Genomic DNA, 27,665 nt, shown 5'->3' with positions numbered 1-27,665 from the left:
TCGGTCTCTCTACTCCCTAACCCCCTTTCCCTTCTCTCCTTCTGTCTCTCATCCCCTCTCCTTTCCTTTTCTCCCCCAACTGTTTGGCCTTACTCTCCCCCATCCTCCCTCTTCTCTCCCCTTCTATATTTCTCCTCTCCCCCATTTGTCTCTCTACTCCCTAACCCCCTTTCCCTTCTCTCCTTCTGTCTCTCATCCCCTCTCCTTTCCTTTTCTCCCCCAACTGTTTGGCCTTACTCTCCCCCATCCTCCCTCTTCTCTCCCCTTCTATATTTCTCCTCTCCCCCATCGGTCTCTCTACTCCCTAACCCCCTTTCCCTTCTCTCCTTCTGTCTCTCATCCCCTCTCCTTTCCTTTTCTCCCCCAACTGTTTGGCCTTACTCTCCCCCCATCCTCCCTCTTCTCTCCCCTTCTATATTTCTCCTCTCCCCCATTTGTCTCTCTTCTCCCTAACCCCCTTTCCCTTCTCTCCTTCTGTCTCTCATCCCCTTTCCTTTTCTCCCCCAACTGTTTGGCCTTACTCTTCCTCATCCTCCCTCTTCTCTCCCCTTCTATATTTCTCCTCTCCCCCATTTGTCTCTCTACTCCCCAACCCCCTTTGCCTTCTCTCCTTCTGTCTCTCATATCCTCTCCTTTCCTTTCATCCCTCCTTCCCATACTATTCTTTCCTGACGTTGCCCTTAAGCTGTTGATACATAATAAGATCTGCAAGTTTTGCGAGTTCACCAAACAAGTGGATCTTTCAGTGATATACCTACTTTGCTATTGTTTAGCCCTTAGGCCAATGATCAGATCCTAACTGTCACATATGAGGGCCCCATACACAGGTGGATAAGCTGCAGAATTCACCTGAAGGGCCCATATCGGCAGCTGAAACCTGCTTGTGTATGGCCACCTATAGTGCATCACTCCGTTGCCTTTATAACTCCCTAAAGAATAAACTGGAACCTGGGGCCATTAAAATGACATTTAGGACTATCCTATAGGTAATGGCACTTTACAGAGCTGAACCTAGTTGGTGACAGTGGGCCGGCCAATGGGACGTGAGACACACTGATGGCAGGGAATTCAGGCCAATGGGCTGAGGAGACTATTGAGTCTCTTCTGTTTATGGGGTTAAACTACAATTCCCAGCAACCCTTACTTCAGGTGACATGTTGGAAGTGTTTGAATCAAAGGTTGCCTTCTGCTATCATTTAACAAGATTTAGAGGCCTGTCAGAACTGGAAACTACAACTCCCAAACCCCCCAACATCAGCCAGCTGACACACGTATATAACAGCACAGAAGTCTGACACTGAGAGGCCTACGGCTGATGAGAGGCCAATCAGTTGCCTTCTCCAATGTGTAGGTACTGGGGGGCCCCTCAGTATAGTCTCTGCTGCTCTGGGACCACCTTTTGCAGCTGATGGATATAAACGTGAGAGCCCCCTCCCCTTCTAATAACATCTCAGCAAAAGCAAAGAAAGAACATTTAGAAAGAGCGGGGGGGGGAAGCTGTGTCCATGGCAACCCCTTCTTGCGTCGCTACCGAGGACCATCCATGTAAACTTTCTATTCCCATCTGTGTGAATTTGGGGAGGGGGGGTCTGTAATCAGAGAGGAAACCTTAATGGCACCTTCAGGGAATGCTCATTTCCAGGTCTCAGGGGGTGACATCTCCCCACGGGGGGTTAACTAGTGTCACTTTTATTTAATGTTACAGAAAGGGAATAGGGAACAGCTGACTGATTGCTCCCCCCCCCCAATCAGAACTTTCCTTTAGGCCAATGTCATATGTAGTTATTTCAGGGTGCCCTTGCCCCCCCCAATAAGAGCTTTTCCAATCCTAATGGGGGGAGCACTATCTAAGCCTACGATGTCCCCTGGAATCATTTAAGTAAATATGATAGGGATGAACTGAATCCAGGATTCAGTTTGGGATTCAGCCCAGCCGAACCAAATCTGAATCCTAATTTGCATATACAAATTAGGGGCGGGGAGGGAAATCACGTGACTCTTTGTCACAAAACAACAAAGTAAAAAATGTTTTCCCCTTCCCACCCCCCAATTTACATATGCAAATTAGGATTCGGTTTCGGTTCGGTATTTGGCCGAATCTTTCGCGAAGGATTCGGCCAAATCCAAAATAGTGGATTTGGCGCATCCCTATAATATGACAGGTAATTGAGCAAAAATGAGGCCCCCGTTTGTGTGTGTGTATGTGGGGGGGTAATTAGGTGACATTAATAAAGAATAAATACTAGAATAATAGATAAATAATTTTAAATAAAGTAAATGTAAGTATAAATAATAAATAATAGAAATAAGACCCCACGTTGAATAACATTCATTAAAATCCCTTCCATCATCATTTTTCTTCCAGATCAATAACCCCCCCAAGTCCTCCTCATATTCCCCACGCGACACAGAATAAGTGTCAGTTCAGCTTTTACAACATTAACTCCCCCAGCGCAACAGAAATATTCGATTATTCTCATTTGTGCAGGAAATCTTTAACCCCGAGATACTGATAATACTTTTACTTCCTGTTCTGTTTCCTGGTGAAATGTTCGATTCTCTATGGTTTCCAGAAACAACAAACTAGAGTATTAACGAGTAGCGATGGGCGAAACCGTCCCGTTTTTGCTTCTACCAAAAATCTGAAGTCAATGGGCGTCAAAATGAGTTTGACGCGCGACACTTTTTATGCGCTCGACAGTTTTTACACGTGCGACTTTTTCGTCCGAATGCATGAAAGTCAATTGGCGTCAAAATTATTCATTTCTACACCAGCGACTTTTTTGAATTTTTTGCAGCAGTTTCACGAAACAATTCGCGGGTGGGGAAATGCGGAAATTCGATGCGAATCATCGCCTGGCGAATAAATTGGCCCATTACTATTTATAAGGCTCCATGTAATTATTGATGGGTCTAATCAGTCCTGTCTGGTTGTTAGGGGCACTGAGCTTAGCAACCCTATAAATAGTGGGCACAGCATTATTTGGGTTCCTTCCATATAAACCCTGGCAGGCGCAGGCTCTGGATGAAGGCTTCCCTTGTGCCTATGGGAATTAGGAAATGAAAGAGTCAGTGGGAGAGGAAGGGAAGAATGTAACAATCACTGTAGGGCGCTGCTGCTTCAGAAATAAAGGAGAATAAATTACAAAGGCTTCTGCGTGTGCAACAAATGATTCAGTATATGACAATCTCTGCTAATCTCATTCATACACGAATGTGCCTGTGCTGAATGGCTACCAAGCAGGTTACCTGTGTGCCGGGCACATGCAGTACTTACCTCTGCAGCCCCAGAGAGGTTAACATGACAGTTGCAGGGAAGGGCTGTTGCATGTGACAGTTAACAGGCAAACCAATGAGAGGTAGCAGCCAACTGGTGGGCTTGGCTAGGGAACAGGAGAGAAGGAAGAAGAGACAGAGAGACAGAGAGTACAGCTCCAAGCCCCCTGGCACAATGATCCTGAGGAGCTCAATGTGGGGGAACTGAAGGATCACTTACCACCGAGGGATCCATTCGGCTCATCCTGGGGGGAGGGAGGAGACAACCCCGCAGCCCGTTTTTACCCCGTAGGAAGCGATCCATTCCAGGAGCCAGAATTGGGGGGCTGAAGGTAGCCCACGAAAGCCAAAGGATGGACACATCCGGTCACTTCCATGATTCTGGGGTTGGGGACATGGAAGAGCACCCCAGGTGCCATTGCCCACTTACTGGGGAGGACCACCAGCAGCATCCGCTGAGCCAGCTGCAGAGTCAGACTTACCAGCCCAGCCTGTTGCACTGCTCTCCAGCTGCTTGCAGGGCACCTCCTTCCAAAAACTCCAGCGCTCTCCGCCCTTCCTCCAGGCAGGGCAGTCAGCTCAATTTAAATGACCACTTGGTTGGACACTCTCCAAGTTCGGCGTCTACAAGTGGGGCAGGATACAAGCACAGACAAGCCAGTCCTCTGGTCCACAGGAGAGACAGCAACCCCTTCACCGAAATAGCCATGAGCTCTTGTAGATACACCAGCGGGGTCATGAAACCCCTCAGCCGACTAAGTGCCTCCAGAAGGAACCTGATTGAGTCCGAGCCTGAAAGCCAACCTCTTCAGCTCTTCAACTCCACCATCCCCCCGGAGATAGTGATCTCTTCCAAGGACGAGCACCTCTCCAACCAGACCTTGCACCACCCCAATCACCAACTCTCAGGCAGCAACAGCACCAATAACCACCCCAAAGGCAACAAGAGAAAAAACCAGAACATCGGATACAAGTTGGGACGCCGGCGGGCGCTTTTCGAGAAGAGGAAACGGCTCAGTGACTACGCTCTCATTTTTGGCATGTTTGGAATTGTGGTTATGGTTATTGAGACTGAACTCTCATGGGGTTTATACGAAAAGGTAGGGTACGGCGTATGTTACTTTGGGGGGTATCTTGGGTGGGGGGAAATGGCTCCTCCCCCTTTCAGACAGGCTGCTGGGAATTGTAGTTTTAACAGCTGCAAATGTCGTTTCCTTCTTATTTCCTCTCTCACCTGCTGAGTTAAATTCCCACACACGTTCCATGGAGCTTCCAATATCTCTTCAGGGTTGAAGCCTGTGTCTGCCTCTGGTCTCTGTCACAGATTGCATGCAATCAGATCACTGTGTGTGTGTGTAGGAAGAAGGAGGCTTTCTGCCTTGAGGATTGTGGAAGAAAAATGGCTACAGGTGTGAGCGAGGCAGGGAATGTGGGAAGTGCTTGTTACAGGGGATCACACAGATAGAGGCACTTGCAGGCACTCAGCTTTGAAGCAGCAATATACAGTAATACTGAGTAGCGCAGGCAATGCCTTAGTATGGGGGGGGGGCTATTCTCTCTATATTCTAGTTTTATTATAAAGCACCAGAGAGGCAGCACAAATGTTCCGTCTCTCAGTTTCCCCGACTGTCAGTTCCAGTGCCGCATGTCAGACAGGCAGTTTGGATGAACAATCAGCTCATTCTGAGATGTTCCTCGCACTGAAGAGCCGCACAAAACCCAAGGCACAGATTTTGGGTTTAACAAATGCAGCTTTTTCTGTTTGCGTTTCAGCAGTCAGACCCCCCCCCAACGCGTTTCGCACAAAGATATATAGATACATGTTTCACTGGCCGAGCTGCTTACTGAGCAACCGGGGGCTGATTAGCCATTCACTGTCGGGTTACGGCTGAGCAGCAGCTTCTGCTGGGGGGGGGGGGCAAAATCCTTAATGTGAAGTGTCCAAGAAAAGAGCCAGAACTGCAGGAACTCCACCCTAAAGCCATTCACTGTATATTGACTGTCAGCTCCAGCCACTAGTGAATAGGCCTCCAGGCACTGGACTCAGGAGGGAACAGCAGTGAATTCCCCCCTATTCACCCGTCACTTCTTCCCACTGAGATTTAAGGGGAATGGGGGGCTCATAGCGACGGGTGGATTCAACACTCACTTCAGCCATAGACCCCCGTGTTATAGGCCTCACACACTGATACTGGGGATAGTTCACTGGTAAGCGAAACGTTGCACCTACTACACATTAATTACACTATACCATAGAGCAGGGCCCCAATCTGGGGTAGTCAGTATGTACCTAGGGTATGGGGTGGTAATTCCAATGGCCTGTATCTACCCCCCTTTCACTCTCCCTCCTATTCCTTTACTGTATTAGTCCTACCACCCCTGCTGGGAGTCTGTTCCCTGTATCTATCCCCCTTTCACTCTCCCTCCTATTCCTTTACTGTATTAGTCCTACCACCCCTGCTGGGAGTCTGTTCCCTGTATCTATCCCCCTTTCACTCTCCCTCCTATTCCTTTACTGTATTAGTCCTACCACCCCTGCTGGGAGTCTGTTCCCTCTATCTATCCCCCTTTCACTCTCCCTCCTATTCCTTTACTGTATTAGTCCTACCACCTCTGCTGGGAGTCTGTTCATATCTATCCCCCTTTCACTCTCCCTCCTATTCCTTTACTGTATTAGTCCTACCACCCCTGCTGGGAGTCTGTTCCCTGTATCTATCCCCCTTTCACTCTCCCTCCTATTCCTTTACTGTATTAGTCCTACCACCCCTGCTGGGAGTCTGTTCCCTGTATCTACCCCCCTTCCACTCTCCCTCCTATTCCTTTACTGTATTAGTCCTACCACCCCTGCTGGGAGTCTGTTCATATCTATCCCCCTTTCACTCTCCCTCCTATTCCTTTACTGTATTAGTCCTACCACCCCTGCTGGGAGTCTGTTCCCTGTATCTATCCCCCTTTCACTCTCCCTCCTATTCCTTTACTGTATTAGTCCTACCACCCCTGCTGGGAGTCTGTTCCCTGTATCTACCCCCCTTCCACTCTCCCTCCTATTCCTTTACTGTATTAGTCCTACCACCCCTGCTGGGAGTCTGTTCATATCTATCCCCCTTTCACTCTCCCTCCTATTCCTTTACTATATTAGTCCTACCACCCCTGCTGGGAGTCTGTTCCCTGTATCTACCCCCCTTTCACTCTCCCTCCTATTCCTTTACTGTATTAGTCCTACCAACCCTGCTGGGAGTCTGTTCCCTGTATCTATCCCCCTTTCACTCTCCCTCCTATTCCTTTACTGTATTAGTCCTACCACCCCTGCTGGGAGTCTGTTCCCTGTATCTATCCCCCTTTCACTCTCCCTCCTATTCCTTTACTGTATTAGTCCTACCAACCCTGCTGGGAGTCTGTTCCCTGTATCTATCCCCCTTTCACTCTCCCTCCTATTCCTTTACTGTATTAGTCCTACCACCCCTGCTGGGAGTCTGTTCCCTGTATCTATCCCCCTTTCACTCTCCCTCCTATTCCTTTACTGTATTAGTCCTAACAACCCTGCTGGGAGTCTGTTCCCTGTATCTACTCCCCTTTCACTCTCCCTCCTATTCCTTTACTGTATTAGTCCTACCACCCCTGCTGGGAGTCTGTTCCCTGTATCTATCCCCCTTTCACTCTCTCTCAGATTCCTTTACTGTATTAGTCCCACCACCCCTGCTGGGAGTCTGTTCCCTGTATCTACTTCCCTGTGTTGAGTTTCAGCCCATCAGTTTGAGGACATGACGATGCCCCGGGCCATACTCGTTTGTGAGAAGCAGTCACTCAGTTAATTCTCTATATATCTCAATGAGTTTCTCTCACATCAGTGGCCTCTATTCCGGCTGCTAGACATCAGGGTCCTAGTGCCCCTGTATTGCAGTGCCCCTGGATTGCAGACCACAACTAGTCCTGTCTAGTTGTGGTCCTGTTTTTTTAGACATAAAGTAGAAGCAAGAGGTTCTGCAGATGCCGGGTGACTGATTTCAGACTGTCACAATCAAGTGAAATAGTCTCAGGGGAGGAGAGGGGGACGAGGAGACGCATTATGTTTTGGCTCTGGGGCTTTCCTAGGAGACAGGGGTTAATTTAACTCTAATAGGGATTGAGGCAAGTGATACATGAGGTGCCTATATATTATATATCACAGCAAAATAAAACCCTGCCACGTGCCGTGGGATTAGCTGCATACCTCCCAACATTTTGGAAGTAAAAAGAGGGACAACATTTTTTTTTCGCATGTAGCACAGCAAATTTTTTGGCCACGCCCTTTCTGTGGCCACACCCCCTAATTACCATGTTCATTTTAAAAAATATGCCAGGTAATTCTCCTTATCTAAACTGTTTTTTTGTGTCTCAGAATTGTTACAAAAGTATCTTATTTGCAGCTGTGGCTGTTCTGGGCTCTCTGCTAAAAGCCAATTAAGTGAGAAACTTTGTTTCTTTTTCTGGCTGTTCAGTGCAGAGAAAATAGGGACTTTCCAGTACAAACGAGGGACTGCGGGTTGAGCTGTCAAAAGAGGGACTGTCCCTCCGAAAAAGGGACAGTTGGGAGATCTGCAGCTGCAGTTTTATCTTGTGTTTATCTTTATATTCAAATATTTATTAAAGGAACCTTCTCAATTCACCTTCTGTGTCTATTTCTTTCTGACTCTGCCACTTAAAGGGGCGGTTCACCTTTAAGTTAGCTTTCAGTACGTTACAGACTGGCTACTTCTAAGCAACTCTTCAATTGGTCTTCATTATTTATTTTGTATAGCTTTTTAATTATTTGCCCTCTCGTTACCCATTCCAACCTTCAAATGGGGGTCACTGACTAAAAAACAAATGCTCTGGAAGGCTATAGTTTTATTGTTATTGCTACTTTTTTATTCCTCGTCTTTCTATTCAGGCCTCTCCTATTCATATTCCAGTCTTTTATTCTAATCAGTGCATGGTTGCTAGGGGAATTGGGACCCTAGCAACCGGACAGCTGAAACTGCAAACTGGAGAGCTGCTGAATATAAAGCTAAATAAGTCAAAAACCACAAATAATAAACAGAATATCATACTAAGAGTTCATTTAAAGGTGAACAACCCCATTAATGGGTGGCAAAGCCAGGCAGTCTGTATGGGTCGCTGTGACTGATAGTAGCCACCCTCCAGATCATTAACCCTGCGAGAGCAGCACTTATCTCCTCTGCTTGACTGGCACTTGCCTAGTTAGCCGGCCTTCAGCAAAACCACTGATTTAACCCTTTATGCCCCTATCTATGGCTTTGGCACAATGACTGTCACTTTCATGGTTAGGCAATTGTTCTGCTAAAGGCCGGCTTCTATCTGTCAGCACTGAAACTGCCAGCAGCTACACAGATGGTGAAAATAAAATTACACTGTACCTTTAATACATCCAGATACAAACAATGACGGGGTTAAATAACATTTTGTGGCACGAGAGATACAATTGACTGATGCCCATCTCAAGCCCCTGTATGGGTACAAACAATTACGGTGCCACAAGATAAACCACTTGGTTTATTATTATTATCACACAATTACCTCCTCGGCTGGGAGGCGCTTCCCTAAGCATATGGCTACTCGAGCCACCTCTTTGTTAAATTGGGGTAGAGAATGGGGGTGAAGGGAAGGACAGGCAGATGCAGGTTACAAAGCAATGTGGGAGGGGCAGGGAAGAGGCGCTGGGTATGTAAATCTATTTATCTTCTTTAGAAAGAAAATCAATATTTCCCATTCTATCGAGTTTTTTAGCTCAGAAAAAATAACCTCCAGTTTTGTGACTAATGAGTTAATCTGGTGAGTGTTGTGTCTGCTGGAGTGATGCCCATAGGCCGGCTCAGGAGTCCCACCCACTAATCAGCTGAGCATTACTGCACCCACTTACATACCCACCACTAACTGTACCCCAACAATATCATAAACTGACGCTGAGTATTATTGCACCCACTTACATAACCACCACTTACTGTACCCCAACAATATCATAAACCAACACTGAGATTACTGCACCCACTTACATAACCACCACTAATTGTACCCCAACAATATCATAAACCTGCACTGAGATTACTGCACCCCTTTACATACCCAAATTCAGCTGAATTTTGCTCAGCATTACTGTACCCCAATACAGCCCCCTGCAGCACAGAGTGGTACTGAGTATGACTGTACCCGGATACACCCCCTGCTTTCCAGTTTGGGGTTCAAGGGGAGTGTTAAGGACAGAGATTCTGTTTGTATTTAAATGAGTATTACAATTTGTATCCCCTGGGACTGACCCTGCAGCAAACAGAGTGGAAAAGAGGAGGGAGTTTTATTTGGGAGAGTCTGTCCCCTGAATAAAGAAGATTCTTCATGTGGTTCCCAATCTATTTGCATGTCTGTAACATCTGTCCAGCAATGATGTGGGGGGCACCTTAGTGTTTGTTTATAGAACGGAAAAAAGGCTCGGGGTCGGGAAATCACTCGCTCTACAGGGAAATAACTGGCTGCTCTCAGTAATGGAAGATAAATAGGGGGCCCCAGGACCTGCAGCTGTAACAGGCATAATATAGAGAAGGGGGTACAGAAACCCAAATCCAAATTCTAAAGAGAGAAGGGGGTACAGAACCAGGGCCGGAACTAGGGGTAGGCAGAGTAGGCACGTGGGCGCAAAGCTGGGAGGGCGCCAGGCACGTACCTGTCTCCTACCCCAAGTCCGGTTCCCTTCTTTTCTCTTCGCGCTTCTGCACATGTGCACGAGCAGGAATTGCCGGGCCTGCCTAGGGCGCCTGCCCAGCGTGGCCCGGCACTGTACCGAACCCAGATCCAAATCCTAAAGAGAAAAGGGGAAACGGAACCCAGATCTAAATTCTAAAGAGAGAATGGGATACAGAATCCAGATCCAAATCCTAAAGAGAAAAGGGGGTACGGAATCCATATCCAAATCCTAAAGAGAGAAGGGGCATACGGAATCCAGATCCAAATCCTAATCCTAAAGAGAAAAGGGGGTACGGAATCCATATCCAAATCCTAAAGAGAGAAGGGGAATACGGAACCCAGATCCAAATCCTAAAGAGAGAAGGGGGTACGGAACCCAGATCCAAATCCTAAAGAGAGAAGGGGGTACGGAACCCAGATCCAAATCCTAAAGAGAGAAGGGGTTATGGAACCCAGATCCAAATCCTAAAGAGGGAAGGGAGAACTGAACCCATATCCAAAACCTAAAGAAAGAAGGGGGAATGGAACCTATGTATATCCAAATCCTAAATAGAGAAGGGGGAACAGAACCCAGATACAAATCCTAAAGAGAGAAGGGGGTACGGAACCCAGATCCAAATCCTAAAGAGAGAAGGGGTTATGGAACCCAGATCCAAATCCTAAAGAGGGAAGGGAGAACTGAACCCATATCCAAAACCTAAAGAAAGAAGGGGGAATGGAACCTATGTATATCCAAATCCTAAATAGAGAAGGGGGAACAGAACCCAGATACAAATCCTAAAGTGAGAAGGGGGAACGGAACCCAGATCCAAATCCTAAAGAGAGAAGAGGGAACGGAACCCAGATACAAATCCTAAAGTGAGAAGGGGGAACGGAACCCAGATCCAAATCCTAAAGAGAGAAGGGGGAACAGAACCCAGATACAAATCCTAAAGTGAGAAGGGGGAACGGAACCCAGATCCAAATCCTAAAGAGAGAAGAGGGAACGGAACCCAGATACAAATCCTAAAGTGAGAAGGGGGAACGGAACCCAGATCCAAATCCTAAAGAGAGAAGGGGGAACGGAACCCAGATCCAAATCCTAAAGAGAGAAGGGGGAACGGAACCCAGATCCAAATCCTAAAGAGAGGAGGGGGTACGCAACCCAGATGCAAATCCTAAAGAGAGAAGGGGGTACGGAACCCAGATCCAAATCCTAAAGAGAGAAGGGGGTACGGAACCCAGATCCAAATCCTAAAGAGAGAAGGGGTTACAGAACCCAGATCCAAATCCTAAAGAGAGAAGGGGGTACGGAACCCAGATCCAAATCCTAAAGAGAGAAGGGGTTACAGAACCCAGATCCAAATCCTAAAGAGAGAAGGGGGTACGGAACCCAGATCCAAATCCTAAAGAGAGAAGGGGTTACAGAACCCAGATCCAAATCCTATTTAGTGGCGTTTGGCTGTTTGCTGTACAATGAGGCAAATGAACAGACACAAAATAAGGCACCAGGCAACACCACTCTAATATTAATAATTCTTGGCCTGTGCAGGATTTAAGGGGAAGTAAATTCAAGGCTTAATTAGAGAATAAAGAGAGCATTTGAGATGTAGGTAAATCATTGCTATACACATCAGAGGGTTGTATCGCCCTACAATCATTTTATACATTACAGATTATAAAATATTACGGGTCATGGAAATCAGATGGAAAGAGTAATGCAAAACCCAAGAGATTTATTGTATTATCAGCTCAGACCCAGGGACATGAATTTCCTCCAATCCGTCAGTTTCTGTCTTGGGCTTCTGATTTGCTCTAGAGCACCCTGGGATCCACCTTATGGCTGAAATGGGAAACTCTGGCTGTGATACAAATACAGGGGATGCTGGGATATGTAGTGCAGAGCAGCAAAGAACTGAAAGGTGTAGATCACCTTCAGGTTAACTTTTAGTATATTATAAAACGGCATTATATTCTCAGACTGAGGCTCTTCTCCACTGCACCCTGCCTGCAATAACCCTAAGTAACATATATGTCCCATTGGCTAGGTTTTGTTTCCAATTTATTTCTTAAAGGATAAGTAAACCTTTAAAATAAGTGAATGTAAAACTGACGAGGGTGATATTCTAAGCACTTTTGCAATGTACATTCATCATTTATTTTTATTTAATTCCAAGATATTAAGGGATACATGTATTGTTAATAGGAATGAATTGTGTTACAACATCGCCACCTGCTGGTCAGTTTCCCACCAGTCTGACCAGCAAGTAGTCAAGGAAGTTGTCAGGAGAAAGAAAGAGGCTGATGTTCTTCTGCTTAGGAATAAAATTAGAAACCTTTCTCACATCTTTCCTAAGCAGAAGAACATCAGCCTCTTTCTTTCTCCTGACAACTTCCTTGACTACTTGCTGGTCAGACTGGTGGGAAACTGAGGGGTTGTTCTGTGACCATATAAAGGCACAAGGCTGCAGGCTGAGTTATACAGGGAACTCTGAGTATCACTCATGTATTATAAGGGATAATGTACCCCCTACTGTAAATGATAAGGATATTAGAAGTCACTGAGGGGCTGTTCTGTGACCATATAAAGGCACAAGGCTGCAGGCTGAGTTATACAGGGAACTCTGAGTATCACTCATGTATTATAAGGGATAATGTACCCCCTACTGTAAATGATAAGGATATTAGAAGTCACTGAGGGGTTGTTCTGTGACCATATAAAGGCACAAGGCTGCAGACTGAGTTATACAGGGAACTCTGAGTATCACTCATGTATTATAAGGGATAATGTACCCCCTACTGTAAATGATAAGGATATTAGAAGTCACTGAGGGGTTGTTCTGTGACCATATAAAGGCACAAGGCTGCAGACTGAGTTATACAGGGAACTCTGAGTATCACTCATGTATTATAAGGGATAATGTACCCCCTACTGTAAATGATAAGGATATTAGAAGTCACTGAGGGGTTGTTCTGTGACCATATAAAGGCACAAGGCTGCAGGCTGAGTTATACAGGGAACTCTGAGTATCACTCATGTATTATAAGGGATAATGTACCCCCTACTGTAAATGATAAGGATATTAGAAGTCACTGAGGGGTTGTTCTGTGACCATATAAAGGCACAAGGCTGCAGACTGAGTTATACAGGGAACTCTGAGTATCACTCATGTATTATAAGGGATAATGTACCCCCTACTGTAAATGATAAGGATATTAGAAGTCACTGAGGGGTTGTTCTGTGACCATATAAAGGCACAAGGCTGCAGGCTGAGTTATACAGGGAACTCTGAGTATCACTCATGTATTATAAGGGATAATGTACCCCCTACTGTAAATGATAAGGATATTAGAAGTCACTGAGGGGTTGTTCTGTGACCATATAAAGGCACAAGGCTGCAGGCTGAGTTATACAGGGAACTCTGAGTATCACTCATGTATTATAAGGGATACTGTACCCCCTACTGTAAATAATAAGGATATTAGAAGTCACTGAGGGGTTGTTCTGTGACCATATAAAGGCACAAGGCTGCAGACTGAGTTATACAGGGAACTCTGAGTATCACTCATGTATTATAAGGGATAATGTACCCCCTACTGTAAATGATAAGGATATTAGAAGTCACTGAGGGGTTGTTCTGTGACCATATAAAGGCACAAGGCTGCAGGCTGAGTTATACAGGGAACTCTGAGTATCACTCATGTATTATAAGGGATAATGTAACCCCTACTGTAAATGATAAGGATATTAGAAGTCACTGAGGGGTTGTTCTGTGACCATATAAAGACACAAGGCTGCAGGCTGAGTTATACAGGGAACTCTGAGTATCACTCATGTATTATAAGGGATAATGTACCCCCTACTGTAAATGATAAGGATATTAGAAGTCACTGAGGGGTTGTTCTGTGACCATATAAAGGCACAAGGCTGCAGGCTGAGTTATACAGGGAACTCTGAGTATCACTCATGTATTATAAGGGATAATGTACCCCCTACTGTAAATGATAAGGATATTAGAAGTCACTGAGGGGTTGTTCTGTGACCATATAAAGGCACAAGGCTGCAGGCTGAGTTATACAGGGAACTCTGAGTATCACTCATGTATTATAAGGGATACTGTACCCCCTACTGTAAATAATAAGGATATTAGAAGTCACTGAGGGGTTGTTCTGTGACCATATAAAGGCACAAGGCTGCAGACTGAGTTATACAGGGAACTCTGAGTATCACTCATGTATTATAAGGGATAATGTACCCCCTACTGTAAATGATAAGGATATTAGAAGTCACTGAGGGGTTGTTCTGTGACCATATAAAGGCACAAGGCTGCAGGCTGAGTTATACAGGGAACTCTGAGTATCACTCATGTATTATAAGGGATAATGTAACCCCTACTGTAAATGATAAGGATATTAGAAGTCACTGAGGGGTTGTTCTGTGACCATATAAAGACACAAGGCTGCAGGCTGAGTTATACAGGGAACTCTGAGTATCACTCATGTATTATAAGGGATAATGTACCCCCTACTGGGTAGGGAATCAGATAGGATCTGTGCAGCCACTGGGACAGAATGTTCTGTTATACAGATAGCTAGAATCTCAGCTGCCATAAAGCAGGACAGGACTGCTGCTTACAATGGGGATCAGATAGGATCTGTGCAGCCATTGGGACAGAATGTTCTGTTATACAGATAGCTAGCTATAGCTGCCATAAAGCAGGACAGGACTGCTGCTTACAATGAGGATTGGATAGGATAATTTCCACTGTGAATAGCTTTAAAACAAGCAAACATATTTCATTAACATATATCGCAAACTTGTTTAAAATTAGATTTTCTTTCCTTATACAGAAAAAAAACAATGTTTGGTGGAGTTCCCTTCAGGTAGATTTTTTACAAAGAGTAACTAAGCAGTGCATGTTGCCTTCAAGCAGAAACTGTGTGTATGTGTGATGATGATGATGATGATGAGTAAGTGTAGGGAAGGGAGTGAGAGCTATAGGAGCAGGGGGTGAGTAGGAGGGAGGCCGGGGGACACGTGAGAGTGGGGCGCTTGATGGTGGATAAGAGAGCGCAGAGATGTCTGAAGACCAATGCAATCACTCAAGGAGATCTCTGTAATTTCATTGGCATTACATCCAACTGTCAGTTCCTTAGTGCCAGTAATTTAGTCTGAAAGGAACGTCAATGGCTACGGTGAGAAACCAGCCGTAATGCTTTCCACACAACAATAGGCCTGTCTGTTACTGGCTGATCAAATGTTCCCATCATTCACTGCAGCCTGTAACGGAGCTGCCATATCAAATGACAAATACACAGCCCCAAATCAGATAGTCTCCTGTGCTGCCCCCAGTAATCATCTATAGATCAGGGAACAGAGCGCCAGGAATATGAATTGGCATGTCACACGATACCACTATAGATTGGTAGCACAGGACGCAGGCTGACAGATTAGGGGAGAATTAAAGGTACAGAATGAATAATGACTCTTAGTTCTCACATTAGTATTGTGGGGAGCGGCCATCACCCTTCAGCCCTCTTCCCTAACTGTAAGCCCCTGAACATTGGGGTGCAACATGAGAGACTACAGGAAAACACCCCAAAAAGTAAATCCTATGCTGATGGTGGGATTTACTTGCCACCAATGAATCACTTATTCCCCCTCTATTGGTAGGGAATCCCATAACCTGACTGTCCTTACAGTAAAGAACCCCTTCCTATGCTGATGGTGAGATCTCCTTTCCTCCCCACCAATGAATCACTCATTCCCCTCTCTTGGTAGGGAATCCCATAACCTGACTGCCCTTACAGTAAAGAACCCCTTCCTCTGCTGATGGTGAGATCTCCTTTCCTCCCCACCAATGAATCACTCATTCCCCCTCTCTTGGTAGGGAATCCCATAACCTGACTGTCCTTACAGTAAAGAACCCCTTCCTATACTGATGGTGAGATCTCCTTTCCTCCCGACCAATGAATCACTCATTCCCCCTCTCTTGGTAGGGAATCCCATAACCTGACTGTCCTTACAGTAAAGAACCCCTTCCTATACTGATGGTGAGATCTCCTTACCTCCCCACCAATGAATCACTCATTCCCCTCTCTTGGTAGGGAATCCCATAACCTGACTGTCCTTACAGTAAAGAACCCCTTCCTATACTGATGGTGAGATCTCCTTACCTCCCCACCAATGAATCACTCATTCCACTCTCTTGGTAGGGAATCCCATAACCTGACTGTCCTTACAGTAAAGAACCCCTTCCTATACTGATGGTGAGATCTCCTTTCCTCCCACCAATGAATCACTCATTCCCCCTCTCTTGGTAGGGAATCCCATAACCTGACTGTCCTTACAGTAAAGAACCCCTTCCTATACTGATGGTGAGATCTCCTTACCTCCCCACCAATGAATCACTCATTCCACTCTCTTGGTAGGGAATCCCATAACCTGACTGTCCTTACAGTAAAGAACCCCTTCCTATACTGATGGTGACTGCTTACTGTCTCCACCTCATCCTGGATTCATCTTGCCTAAATGTTTCCATCTTGCCTAAATGTGATCATCTTGGTGCCCTACTACAACTTCTCTTCCACACGTCTGTCCATAACTGCTGGTCCTTATTTGGGTTCCCTAAAGGCAGCTCTGTATGTTTTTGTTCTGGTAGAGACACAACATTGACAGTGGAGCCTATTCCATTCCATGTTGAGGTTCCACTTTTTTGGTCCCAATCCACTTCTGCACATGCTGAACACAAGCTAAACAACATCACTATCCTCAAAGCAAACCAGAAACAGCATGAAATGGAAATAGGAAATGACTCCCTCGTAATTAAATAATCACTAAACCTTATCTGTGTCTCCCTGTTCTCCTGGTCACATGTTCCATCAGCTGTAGGATCTCCCAGCGAGTTACAGGATGAGAAACAGAAGATTTAAAAACAAATACTCTTTGGAGCCCGTGAACTTGGACAAATGTTGTGGGGTATAAACAGCCCCTATCAGTGTGCCACCTTCTTGGTGCCAAAGAGAATCCCTGGAGGAGAGGCGAGTGAAGAAAGGATGAGGCCAATCCACTTAGAGATGCCAACCATACCTTCTCAGGAGACAGCTAATGGGGCACCCAAATCTGTTAGGATTACCATTAACAGCTCATGAGATACCTGATGGTCTCCTCAACCTCACCTCCTCTGGAGATACCTGGGGTGTTCCAAACTTTCCTTCTTAAGAATAGGGGGTTTCCCCACTAATCGAGATATATCTGGGGGTGTCTTGACCTCGGATATACCTAGAGGAGGAGCTCAGCCTTTACTTTGGAGATACCCAGGGTACTGAGATTAGTTGAATAATCCCCCTAAGAGCATTTGCCACATCAAGTAACATTTTCACTGGCAAATGGAAGTGTCCAGTACAGCTGATGACTTCATAAAGGAAAAGTGACCACACAACATTAAACTCTTTCACTGGCCACTCCCTGCAAGCTCACAGGGATTGGTGGGTTAGATCTGCTGAGAAAAGAGTGACAATAATCCTAAAAAAAGACACTTTCTAATTTTAATTAATTACTGCCATTTTTATGCCTTGGCACTGAGGAAGAACCAGCCAGCTCCTAATAGAAGTATTGGCAGGACACTGTGATTATGAGCAGAGAGTATGGAGATAAGTCATATTTTATCCCCCTGTCCCAAAAGTGCAGCCAAAGACTCTCTCTTGTATTGCTTCCAGACTGTTGGAGACCCCGTATCTTAGCCTGGGTATCTCAGGTACAAAGTAGAGACCCACCACAAGGGATCCAAAATTCCAGTATTCCCTGACAGCTGGGACACTCCAGCACAGACAACTTCACACTCTTTCCCTAAATTAGCCCTGTCCGAACATAAGAAAAAGGGTAATAAAATGCCCAAAAGCCACTTAAAACCACAACTCCCAGCATCCTCAGATATTCGGGTTTCCTTGTAAGCAGAGAGAGAAAAACACCCCATTTTCAGTGATGATCAAATTGTCTATAAATGTAACTGTTACTAAAAGCAGCATCTGTCTGGCTGTTTATATTCTCTGCACTGCTGCTTCCAACTCCTGAAACAAGGTTATAACTAGATGAAAATAAAAATGATGACTGATCCCAATGTTATTAATAGGGAATAAAGATAAATATATAGGAAGGCCAGTGATATGATCCCAATGTTATTAATAGGGAATAAAGATAAATATATAGGAAGGTCAGTGATCCCAATGTTATTAATAGGGAATAAAGATAAATATATAGGAAGGTCAGTGATCCCAATGTTATTAATAGGGAATAAAGATAAATATATAGGAAGCTCAGTGATCCCAATGTTATTAATAGGGAATAAAGATAAATATATAGGAAGGTCAGTGATCCCAATGTTATTAATAGGGAATAAAGATAAATATATAGGAAGGTCAGTGATCCCAATGTTATTAATAGGGAATAAAGATAAATATATAGGAAGGTCAGTGATATGATCCCAATGTTATTAATAGGGAATAAAGATAAATATATAGGAAGGTCAGTGATCCCAATGTTATTAATAGGGAATAAAGATAAATATATAGGAAGGTCAGTGATCCCAATGTTATTAATAGGGAATAAAGATAAATATATAGGAAGGTCAATGATCCCAATGTTATTAATAGGCAATAAAGATAAATATATAGGAAGGTCAGTGATCCCAATGTTATTAATAGGGAATAAAGATAAATATATAGGAAGGTCAGTGATATGATCCCAATGTTATTAATAGGGAATAAAGATAAATATATAGGAAGGTCAGTGATATGATCCCAATGTTATTAATAGGGAATAAAGATAAATATATAGGAAGGTCAGTGATCCCAATGTTATTAATAGGGAATAAAGATAAATATATAGGAAGGCCAGTGATCCCAATGTTATTAATAGGGAATAAAGATAAATATATAGGAAGGTCAGTGATCCCAATGTTATTAATAGGGAATAAAGATAAATATATAGGAAGGCCAGTGATCCCAATGTTATTAATAGGGAATAAAGATAAATATATAGGAAGGTCAGTGATCCCAATGTTATTAATAGGGAATAAAGATAAATATATAGGAAGGTCAGTGATCCCAATGTTATTAATAGGGAATAAAGATAAATATATAGGAAGGTCAGTGATCCCAATGTTATTAATAGGGAATAAAGATAAATATATAGGAAGGTCAGTGATCCCAATGTTATTAATAGGGAATAAAGATAAATATATAGGAAGGCCAGTGATCCCAATGTTATTAATAGGGAATAAAGATAAATATATAGGAAGGTCAGTGATATGATCCCAATGTTATTAATAGGGAATAAAGATAAATATATAGGAAGGTCAGTGATCCCAATGTTATTAATAGGGAATAAAGATAAATATATAGGAAGGTCAGTGATATGATCCCAATGTTATTAATAGGGAATAAAGATAATTATATAGGAAGGTCAGTGATCCCAATGTTATTAATAGGGAATAAAGATAAATATATAGGAAGGTCAGTGATCCCAATGTTATTAATAGGGAATAAAGATAAATATATAGGAAGGTCAGTGATCCCAATGTTATTAATAGGGAATAAAGATAAATATATAGGAAGGTCAGTGATCCCAATGTTATTAATAGGGAATAAAGATAAATATATAGGAAGGTCAGTGATCCCAATGTTATTAATAGGGAATAAAGATAAATATATAGGAAGGTCAGTGATATGATCCCAATGTTATTAATAGGGAATAAAGATAATTATATAGGAAGGCCGGTATTTTTTTCTAGAAAAGGTGGCAACCCTAGTTATAACCTTAATACACAAGGTATGGATGACTTTCTCTTAAACCGTTGTAGTTTATTGCTGTGGCTCCTTCTGAACAGGTAGACAGCGGCACAACCTTTTCTCCTCACCTATCCCTAACAAGGACTGCTCTTACTTCCTTGTGGAATTCATGTATATTGGAAAATTGCTCTGAAATGACGTTTTCTTTCTCTGTTTTTGGGTTTACATCTCCTTTAAGGACAATAGGCTGTAAGCGTCCCTGATTGATGGTTGTACACACTGCAGGAAACAGCCGGCCTCACCTAATTATAAATTACAGTAAAAAGGCAAAGACATAAACATTCTGGCACAGTCACTTCCCAATTAGCGAGCCTCTCCCCTGACACTACCTAATTACAGCGAGACGGTGGCCATATTTGTCACTGCCCAAAGCATTTGTTCCACAGTTCTGCAGCTGGTTATTGTTGCTTTTTATTTTCCCCAAGGTTCTTTCTAGATTGCAAGCTTCTCAGGCAGGGATGGCACATGTTACTGTAAAGGATAGACAGAAATTTGGCTAGTGTGTGAGGAGGCTGAAGGGGTGAAGGATGCATGTTTTTACTTTATAATGATCCATAAAGAGAATGAGCACTTCTAAGGGACGCAGGTCCTCTTGTCAAGAGTCAATTAAAAGAAACAAAGGTATCTCCCATCAAGTTATTGACTCCCATCCTTATAAGCCACGATGCCTGGTCAGTTACAGAATGCTATGCCATATGAAAGATGTTCAATTTTCAGCCTTCCCCCTATTGTTGGTCCCAACCCTTGGCTATAAAAAAAAAGCTGGGAGATGTAGGTTCTATAATATGATCCTTTGTGCAGTGTAAAGGCCACAGCAGGGGCTGAGAGGGGCTAGAAACATGGCAACTTTTCTTGGTTCAGCTAGAGTCCTGCAGCGGGTCGGTTACCCGTGGGTTACCCGCAAAAACCTGCGGTACCCTGCGGGTTGTGTGTAGAAGTTCCAGGTGTGGGTATAGATGCGGGTCGGCGGTTCTGCGAGTTTCCGGTCGCGGGCCGGGGGTCTTCTCAATATTGATATATACTCCTTTTCTCGGGTCACTTCTACTTCTGATAATGTCACTTCCGGTTTACAATGACAGCACTTCCTGTATCACTCCCTTTTTTCTGACCACGTCTACTTCCGATGATGTCACTTCCGGTTTACAATGACAGCACTTCCTGTATCACTCCCTTTTTTCTGACCACGTCTACTTCCGATGATGTCACTTCCGGTTTACAATGACAGCACTTCCTGATTCTTGATGGTCAGCGGGTCGCGGATAAGGTACTTGTGGGTCGGGTAGTGAGTCCAAGCGGGTAAGAATGCGGGTTGCGGGTCCGTGTTGCGGATTGCAGGTACAGGTCGGGTTCGGGTCCCAAGAAATGGACCCGCGCAGGACTCTAGGCTGAGCTGCTAGAGAACAATCACAGTACAGGTATGGGACCCGTTATCCAGAATGCTTGGGACCTGGGGTTTTCTGGATAATGGATCTTTCTGTAATTTGTTCACCTTTTTTCAGTTCAGTTGGTTTTAGACAGTTCACCAGAAATAAAGACTTTTCCCAATTACTTCCTATTTTCTATTTGTGACCATTTTCCTAATACTGAAGTGGAAAGTGTCAGCTATCACCTTCTAAAGCAGCTCTGCGAAGGGGGGGGTCGTTGACCCTGTAAACTGTTCTAAATTGATACATTTTTGTTGATACATATCTTATCTTTGTCCCCACTGAGCACAATGACTGAGTTTTCATATATATATAAATTTAACCCAATAGGCTGGTTTTGCTTCCAATAAGGATTAATTATATCTTAGTTGGGATCAAGTGCAAGCGACTGTTTTATTATTACACAGAAAAAGGAAATATTTTTTAAAAGTGTACATATTATTATTATTATTATTATTATTATTATAAATAACTTGTACAGGTATGGGACCTCTTATCCAGAATGCTTAGGACCTGGGGTTTTCCAGATAAGGGATCTTTCTATACCTTAAGTCTATTGTAAAATCATATAAACATGAAATAAACCCAATAGGCTGGCTCTGCTTCCAATAAGGATTAATTATATCTTAGTTGGGAGCAATTACAAGCTACGGTTTTATTATTACACAGAAAAAGGAAAAAAATTTTAAAAATATGAATTATTTGATTATAATGGAGTCTATGGGAAAAGGCCTTTCTGTAATTAGGAACTTTCTGGATAATTTGTTTCCAGATAATGGATCCCATACCTGTAGTCAGGTTATATTTTTGTTAAAGCTGGACTTCTCTTTCTTATTCCATCTTCTTTCTCCCTTGCAGAATTCCATGTTTTCCTTGGCCTTGAAATGCCTTATAAGTTTATCATCAATTATCCTTTTGGGACTGATCATCGCATATCACGCACGGGAAGTGCAGGTAGGTTGCTTAACTGGGGGTTGCCCACTGTACTCTCCCAGCTTTGAAATGTATATAGGAGGAGTAAGATATTACATAGGGGTTCTGTCCGCTATATTGTATGGAGCAGAAAGAAAGAGAGAAAAGGCTTTGCAGGAAGGTGTTGAACCCCCGCAGTGCTCGGCACAACAGCTAACTACGTTGAATCTCCTGTAATTAACGGCCTCCCTACGCTGGTCTGGAACACATGATACTTAGGGGCAGATTTATAAAGGTTTGAATGGTAAATGCGAATTCAAATTTTCGCTTTTTTTGGTTAAAACAAATTCTAATTTTTAACCACCAACTCAAAATTGAATTCAAATGTCAGATTTATCACACCTGGACCTTGGAAACAGTTCAGATTCAACTATTCGTCGCCTAAAACCCCACAAATTCCTGTAGAAGTCAATGGCAGAGGTCCGTTGACACATTCGTAGACGTTGACATTCAAGTTTTTTTCCCAGAGGATAATTCAATTCGAATTTTATTCGTATTAGATTTGAATACAAAATGCATTTTCAGGTCATTCTCATTTGACCAAATTATAGACGTTCAAACTCCTTCATAAATAACCTCCGATTGTGAGTACATTTGAATTCATTAGAGTAAAAAAAATTCACAGAAATTCAAAAATTTGACCTTTGATAAATCTGCCCCCTAAATATTGCGCTCGCACAGAGGAAGCCATAATCACTTCTAGCGCCAGCTCCATGATTTAGCAAGAGACATATTTTTAAAGCTTAGAAATTGGCTTCCAGTGAGAGCAAAAGCCAACCATGTATTATCCTGTATTCAAATGGCCTGTTTATAACTAATAAAAATATCCCGTACCTTCAGAAAACGTGCAAAGATGAGCAACAAAATATACCTTTTGAAATAAAAAGGAATAAACTAGGAAATAACACTGTTTGTTAGAATTAAAAAGCTAGGGAATAGAACATATCACCTTGAAAGAAATAGAACAGAGACTAAAACAATTCCATTACAAATAAATGGAACAGAGAATAGAACAGTTCAGTCAGAAATAAACAGAAGATACTTCCATCAAAAAAAAACAACAGTTCACACAACTGTTCTGCTAGAAAAAGAAATAGTGAACAGTAAAAAATAAAAAGGAAATAGAAAAGAGAACAAATGTTCAGTTAGAATAAGAACATGAAATAGAACAGTTCAGTAAGAAAGAAATAGAACAGAGAACAGAACAGTTCAGTCAGGCAGAAACAATGTCAAAACAGGTCAGCCAAAACAAATAAAAAGAAGTTAAATAAAAAACAGAAAAGCGAACAAAACAGTTCACTTAGAAAGAAAGAACAGGGAGCAGAAAAGTTCAGTAAAAATCAACAGACTAGGAAATAGAACAGTTCAGTTAGAAAGAAACAGGACAGAGAATAATTCTGCAAAAAAGTAATAGAACAGAGAATAGAACCGTATAGTCAGAAAACAACATTGAACTAAAAAATAAAACAGTGAACAGTTTGGTTGGAAAAGATAGAAACGCAAACAAAATAGTTCAATGAAAAAGCAACAGAATAGCTAATAGAACAATAACATTAATAGAAAGAAGTATAACATAGAATAGAACAGTTCAGTCAGGAAGAAATATAAAATACTTTTGTCAAAAAGAAAGAACAATGAATAGAACAGTTCAGCAGCTTGGTTAGAAAATATAGAAAAGCGAGCAATACAGTTCAGTTAGAAAGAAATAGAACAGGGAACAGAACAATTCAGCTAGAAAGCATCGCAAATAGGAAATATACAGTAAAAGTTCAGTAAGAAATAAACAGAACAGTTCAGTTCAGGAAAAGTTTAGCTAGAAAGCATCACAATATGAATTATAACAGTTCCGTAAGAAAGAAATAGAACCGTTTATTTAGAAAAAGATAGAATAGGGAACAGAACAGTTCAGCTATAAAGCAAAAGACTAGAAAACAGAAGAGGTTAGTAAGAAAGAAATAAAATAGTTCAGTTAGAAAGAAATAGAATAGGGAACAGAACAGTTCAGCTAGAAAGCGTCAGAATAGGAAACATACAGTAAAAGTTCAGTAAGAAATAAACAGAACAGTTCAGTTCAGGAAAAGTTTAGCTAGAAAGCATCACAATATGAATTATAACAGTTCTGTAAGAAAGAAATAGAACCGTTTATTTAGAAAAAGATAGAATAGGGAAAAGAACAGTTCAGCTATATAGCAGTAGACTATCCAACAGAACAATTTAGTAAAAAAGAAATTAAACAGTTCAGTTAGATAAGATAGAAGAGGGAACAAATCAGTTCAGCTAGTAAGCAACAGAATAGCAAATAAAAGGGTTTAGCTAAAAAGAAACAGAAGAGGGAATACAAAATAATCCAGTAATAATGATACAGTGCACATAACAGTTCAGTCAGAAGGAAAGAGAATAAGGAATAGAAACTTTCAGTTCAAATCTTGCTAATGCTGTTCAGGGTGAATAACCTGCTGCCAGTTTATAGTAAGGCTGACAGTAAGGAGCTGATTTTAGGGAAGAGAAGTCCCTAGGGATATAAGTAGAGGTTACAATGAAAAGGCAATTCTGCAGCATTGAGGGTATAACTATGGGATTGTCTGCAAGTATATAGAGGCAGATTTTATTTATTCAATCTGAAAGGGATCCAGTGAAATCAGCTCTACCTTACCCAGTCTAAATTGTAATTGTTTCATGGGACTTTCTACTGCTCCCATTCACTTTCTATGGGACTTGCTGCCCCTGACAGTCACTTTGTGGCCCTCCTGGCCTGGGATGTCAGTCTGTCTCATTATACTTGCCATTGGTTGCTTCCAAACTTGCCACTTAACCCATGTGGTTGTTGCCCCTGTTTCTATCTGTCATTATAACACAGGTCCTGAGACTTGCGCTTCACTATTAATCAATGTGTTTCCTACAACTCAAAACTGCCTGTTTAATGCTTATCTGTCATGGAACTTCTACTCATAGATGTCATAGATGTCTATGGTTGCTGCAGTGCAATTCGTCCCATAAGGATCCCCCCACCCCACTGGGATCCCCACTCTGACCTATGGTGGCCCAGCCTGGGAAGCAGGGATGGCAGATATTATTACCTTGCTATTCTCAGTATCCGGATGTTTCTTTTCCAGACCTCTTGACCTCCCTTTGAAGTCCTACTTCTTTCTACCAACTCCAGGGTCTTATGTGCTCTCTGAGGTCACGTCTCTGGGGCAGGTGCTGAGTGGAGGGCAGTTACAGATGACATGTAAGAATTCCACGGTTGAGTAATAGCACACAACTGTAAGCCATATTATAAATAGCAGCCCCCAAAATGACCCAACTATGCTACCTGCAACCCCTAATTCTTTTTAGAGAACTGGAAGTGTTTAAATTGAACTAAGAAGAGGGAGGTCACTGTCCCACAGAGCTTTCAGTCAAAATGGACAGGGGTGGGGGGGCGGATATACAGACACCAGTGGGGGAGTTAATAGGTGCTGTAGCTCATAGTGACAGTGGTAGGGGTATGGAAAGATTAAGGAAGCATAATGGCATGTTCCTGCCTGCCAGAACATCACATCTAAAAGACTACTCTCTCCATCTTGTCCTACTGTCCCCATCTTACTCTTCTGACATCATCTTGTTCTCTTCTTTCTAGCTTTCCCTATAGTCTCCATCTTGTCCTACTGCCACCATCTTACCCTACTGACCTCATCTTGTTCTCTTCTTTCTAGCTTTCCCTATAGTCTCCATCTTGTTATACTGTCACCATCTTATCCAAATGTCCTCATCTTGTTCTCTTCTCTCTAGTTTTCCCTATAGTCTACTTCTTGTCCTAATGACACCATCTCACCCTACTATTCACATCTTGTTCTCTTCTCTCTAGTTTTGCCTATAGTCTCCATCTTGTCCTACTGCCACCATCTTACCCTACTGACCTCATCTTGTTCTCTTCTTTCTAGCTTTCCCTATAGTCTCCATCTTGTTATACTTTCACCATCTTATCCAAATGTCCTAATCTTGTTCTCTTCTCTCTAGTTTTCCCTATAGTCTACTTCTTGTCCTAATGACACTATCTCACCCTACTATTCACATCTTTTTCTCTTCTCTCTAGTTTTGCCTATAGTCTCCATCTTGTCCTCCTGTCACCATCTTACCCTACTGTCCCCATCTTGTTCTCTTCTCTCTAGCTTTCCCTATAGTGTCTATCTTGTCCTACTGTCATCATCTTACCCTACTGTCCTCATCTTGTTCTCTTTTTTCTAGTTTCCCCCTATAGTCTCCATCTGTCATCCTCTTTCTTGCTTGTCTCATCTTGTTCTGTCTACATCTTGTCCTACTTTCTAGTCTTGCCCTGATACCACCAGCTAATTCTACTATTGCCATATTTTGCTACTGTCCTGATCTTCCTTTCTTATCGTCTTCTTGTCTTTTTATCTTCATCTTGCTCTACAGTTTCCATCTAGTCCTACTGTCATTATCCTGCCATTGTGCCTTTGACTTGCTCTATTATCTGCATATTGCCCTATTGCATTTATATGGCATTACTACCACTATCTGGCCATATGACCACCCAATATCTTGCTCTCCTGTCTCCATCTTCCTCTATCTGCCATGCTTGAATTATTCTGCAAATACCTTGATAGAAGAAAAAAGATATCATTATGCAAAATAATATATCTAAAAAACATGATTCCTCTGTAGAACCTGCATTTTATTGAACTGCCAGCATTGAGCCCCCCTCACGCTAAGGCAGCACCAGCCATTCTGCATTTGCCAACCAGATGAGGCATAGGCCTGGGCACTCCGAGTTTTTTTGCTACTAAATAAAAGACTTTATAAACAACTGCTCCGGTCTAATTCTAGTGTGAGAATGTTCTCAAAGAGTTGGGGGAATAAAGGCGGCCCTGTGGGAATCAAATCCTAATACTGTACTTCACTGCGGAGTTCTCTCTGTATTGCAGCGCTCCATAGAAGTACCAAGTGTAGGTGTATTGCATGAAACAGCAAATTATCCACTTCAACCGCACATATGAGCTTTTCTTCACTCAGATTTATAATGATGAACGTGAAGCTGACATATCTGGGTAATTGGGGGGGGGGGAGAAACCCCTGTTACTTACAGAGACCTTTCTCTTTTGGTAATAGGAATGCATAGACAAATCCCATTGTGATTTGCAATCAAGTCAGTTTTGATTCCGTGTGATGGATAGTACTTATGTCTGACTTATGTTTCTCTTCAGAAATGTTTGATTCTATCCATCATTCTGCCAATTATCCTCATTCCCTTTTACCTTATTTTCCTTTGAATCAACAGAGAATGTTTATCTGTTGGAACAGATAAACTAGGTTTTCTCATGGTCCAAGTCCAAAATAAATGAGTTTCATTCAGTCATCGAGCTTGAAGACGAAGTCCAAGTGTGATTTAGTGAGAGTTCTACTGGTTTCTTTCCATGTACCCTCCATGCCTTCATATGCTTAAGGCATAGA

At 42.8% G+C, this 27,665-nt stretch overlaps 1 protein-coding gene across 1 annotated transcript in view; it reads left to right on the top strand.

The window, feature by feature from the left end:
• Positions 1-3,411: 3,411 nt before the first annotated feature.
• Positions 3,412-27,665, top strand: part of kcnn3.S (potassium calcium-activated channel subfamily N member 3 S homeolog) — a 60,340-nt gene continuing 36,086 nt past the window's right edge. The window contains exons 1-2 of the mRNA XM_018233560.2: positions 3,412-4,376; positions 22,101-22,196. Coding sequence (XP_018089049.1) covers positions 3,630-4,376; positions 22,101-22,196 — 843 coding nt within the window. The 5' untranslated portion in view covers positions 3,412-3,629. The remainder of the gene's footprint in view (positions 4,377-22,100; positions 22,197-27,665) is intronic.

This window comes from Xenopus laevis, chromosome 8S (genome assembly GCF_017654675.1).
Source record: "Xenopus laevis strain J_2021 chromosome 8S, Xenopus_laevis_v10.1, whole genome shotgun sequence".
Lineage (NCBI taxonomy): Eukaryota > Metazoa > Chordata > Amphibia > Anura > Pipidae > Xenopus > Xenopus laevis.
The sequence above is the reverse complement of the archived record's forward strand: the minus strand, read 5'-3'. Positions and strand labels throughout refer to the sequence as shown.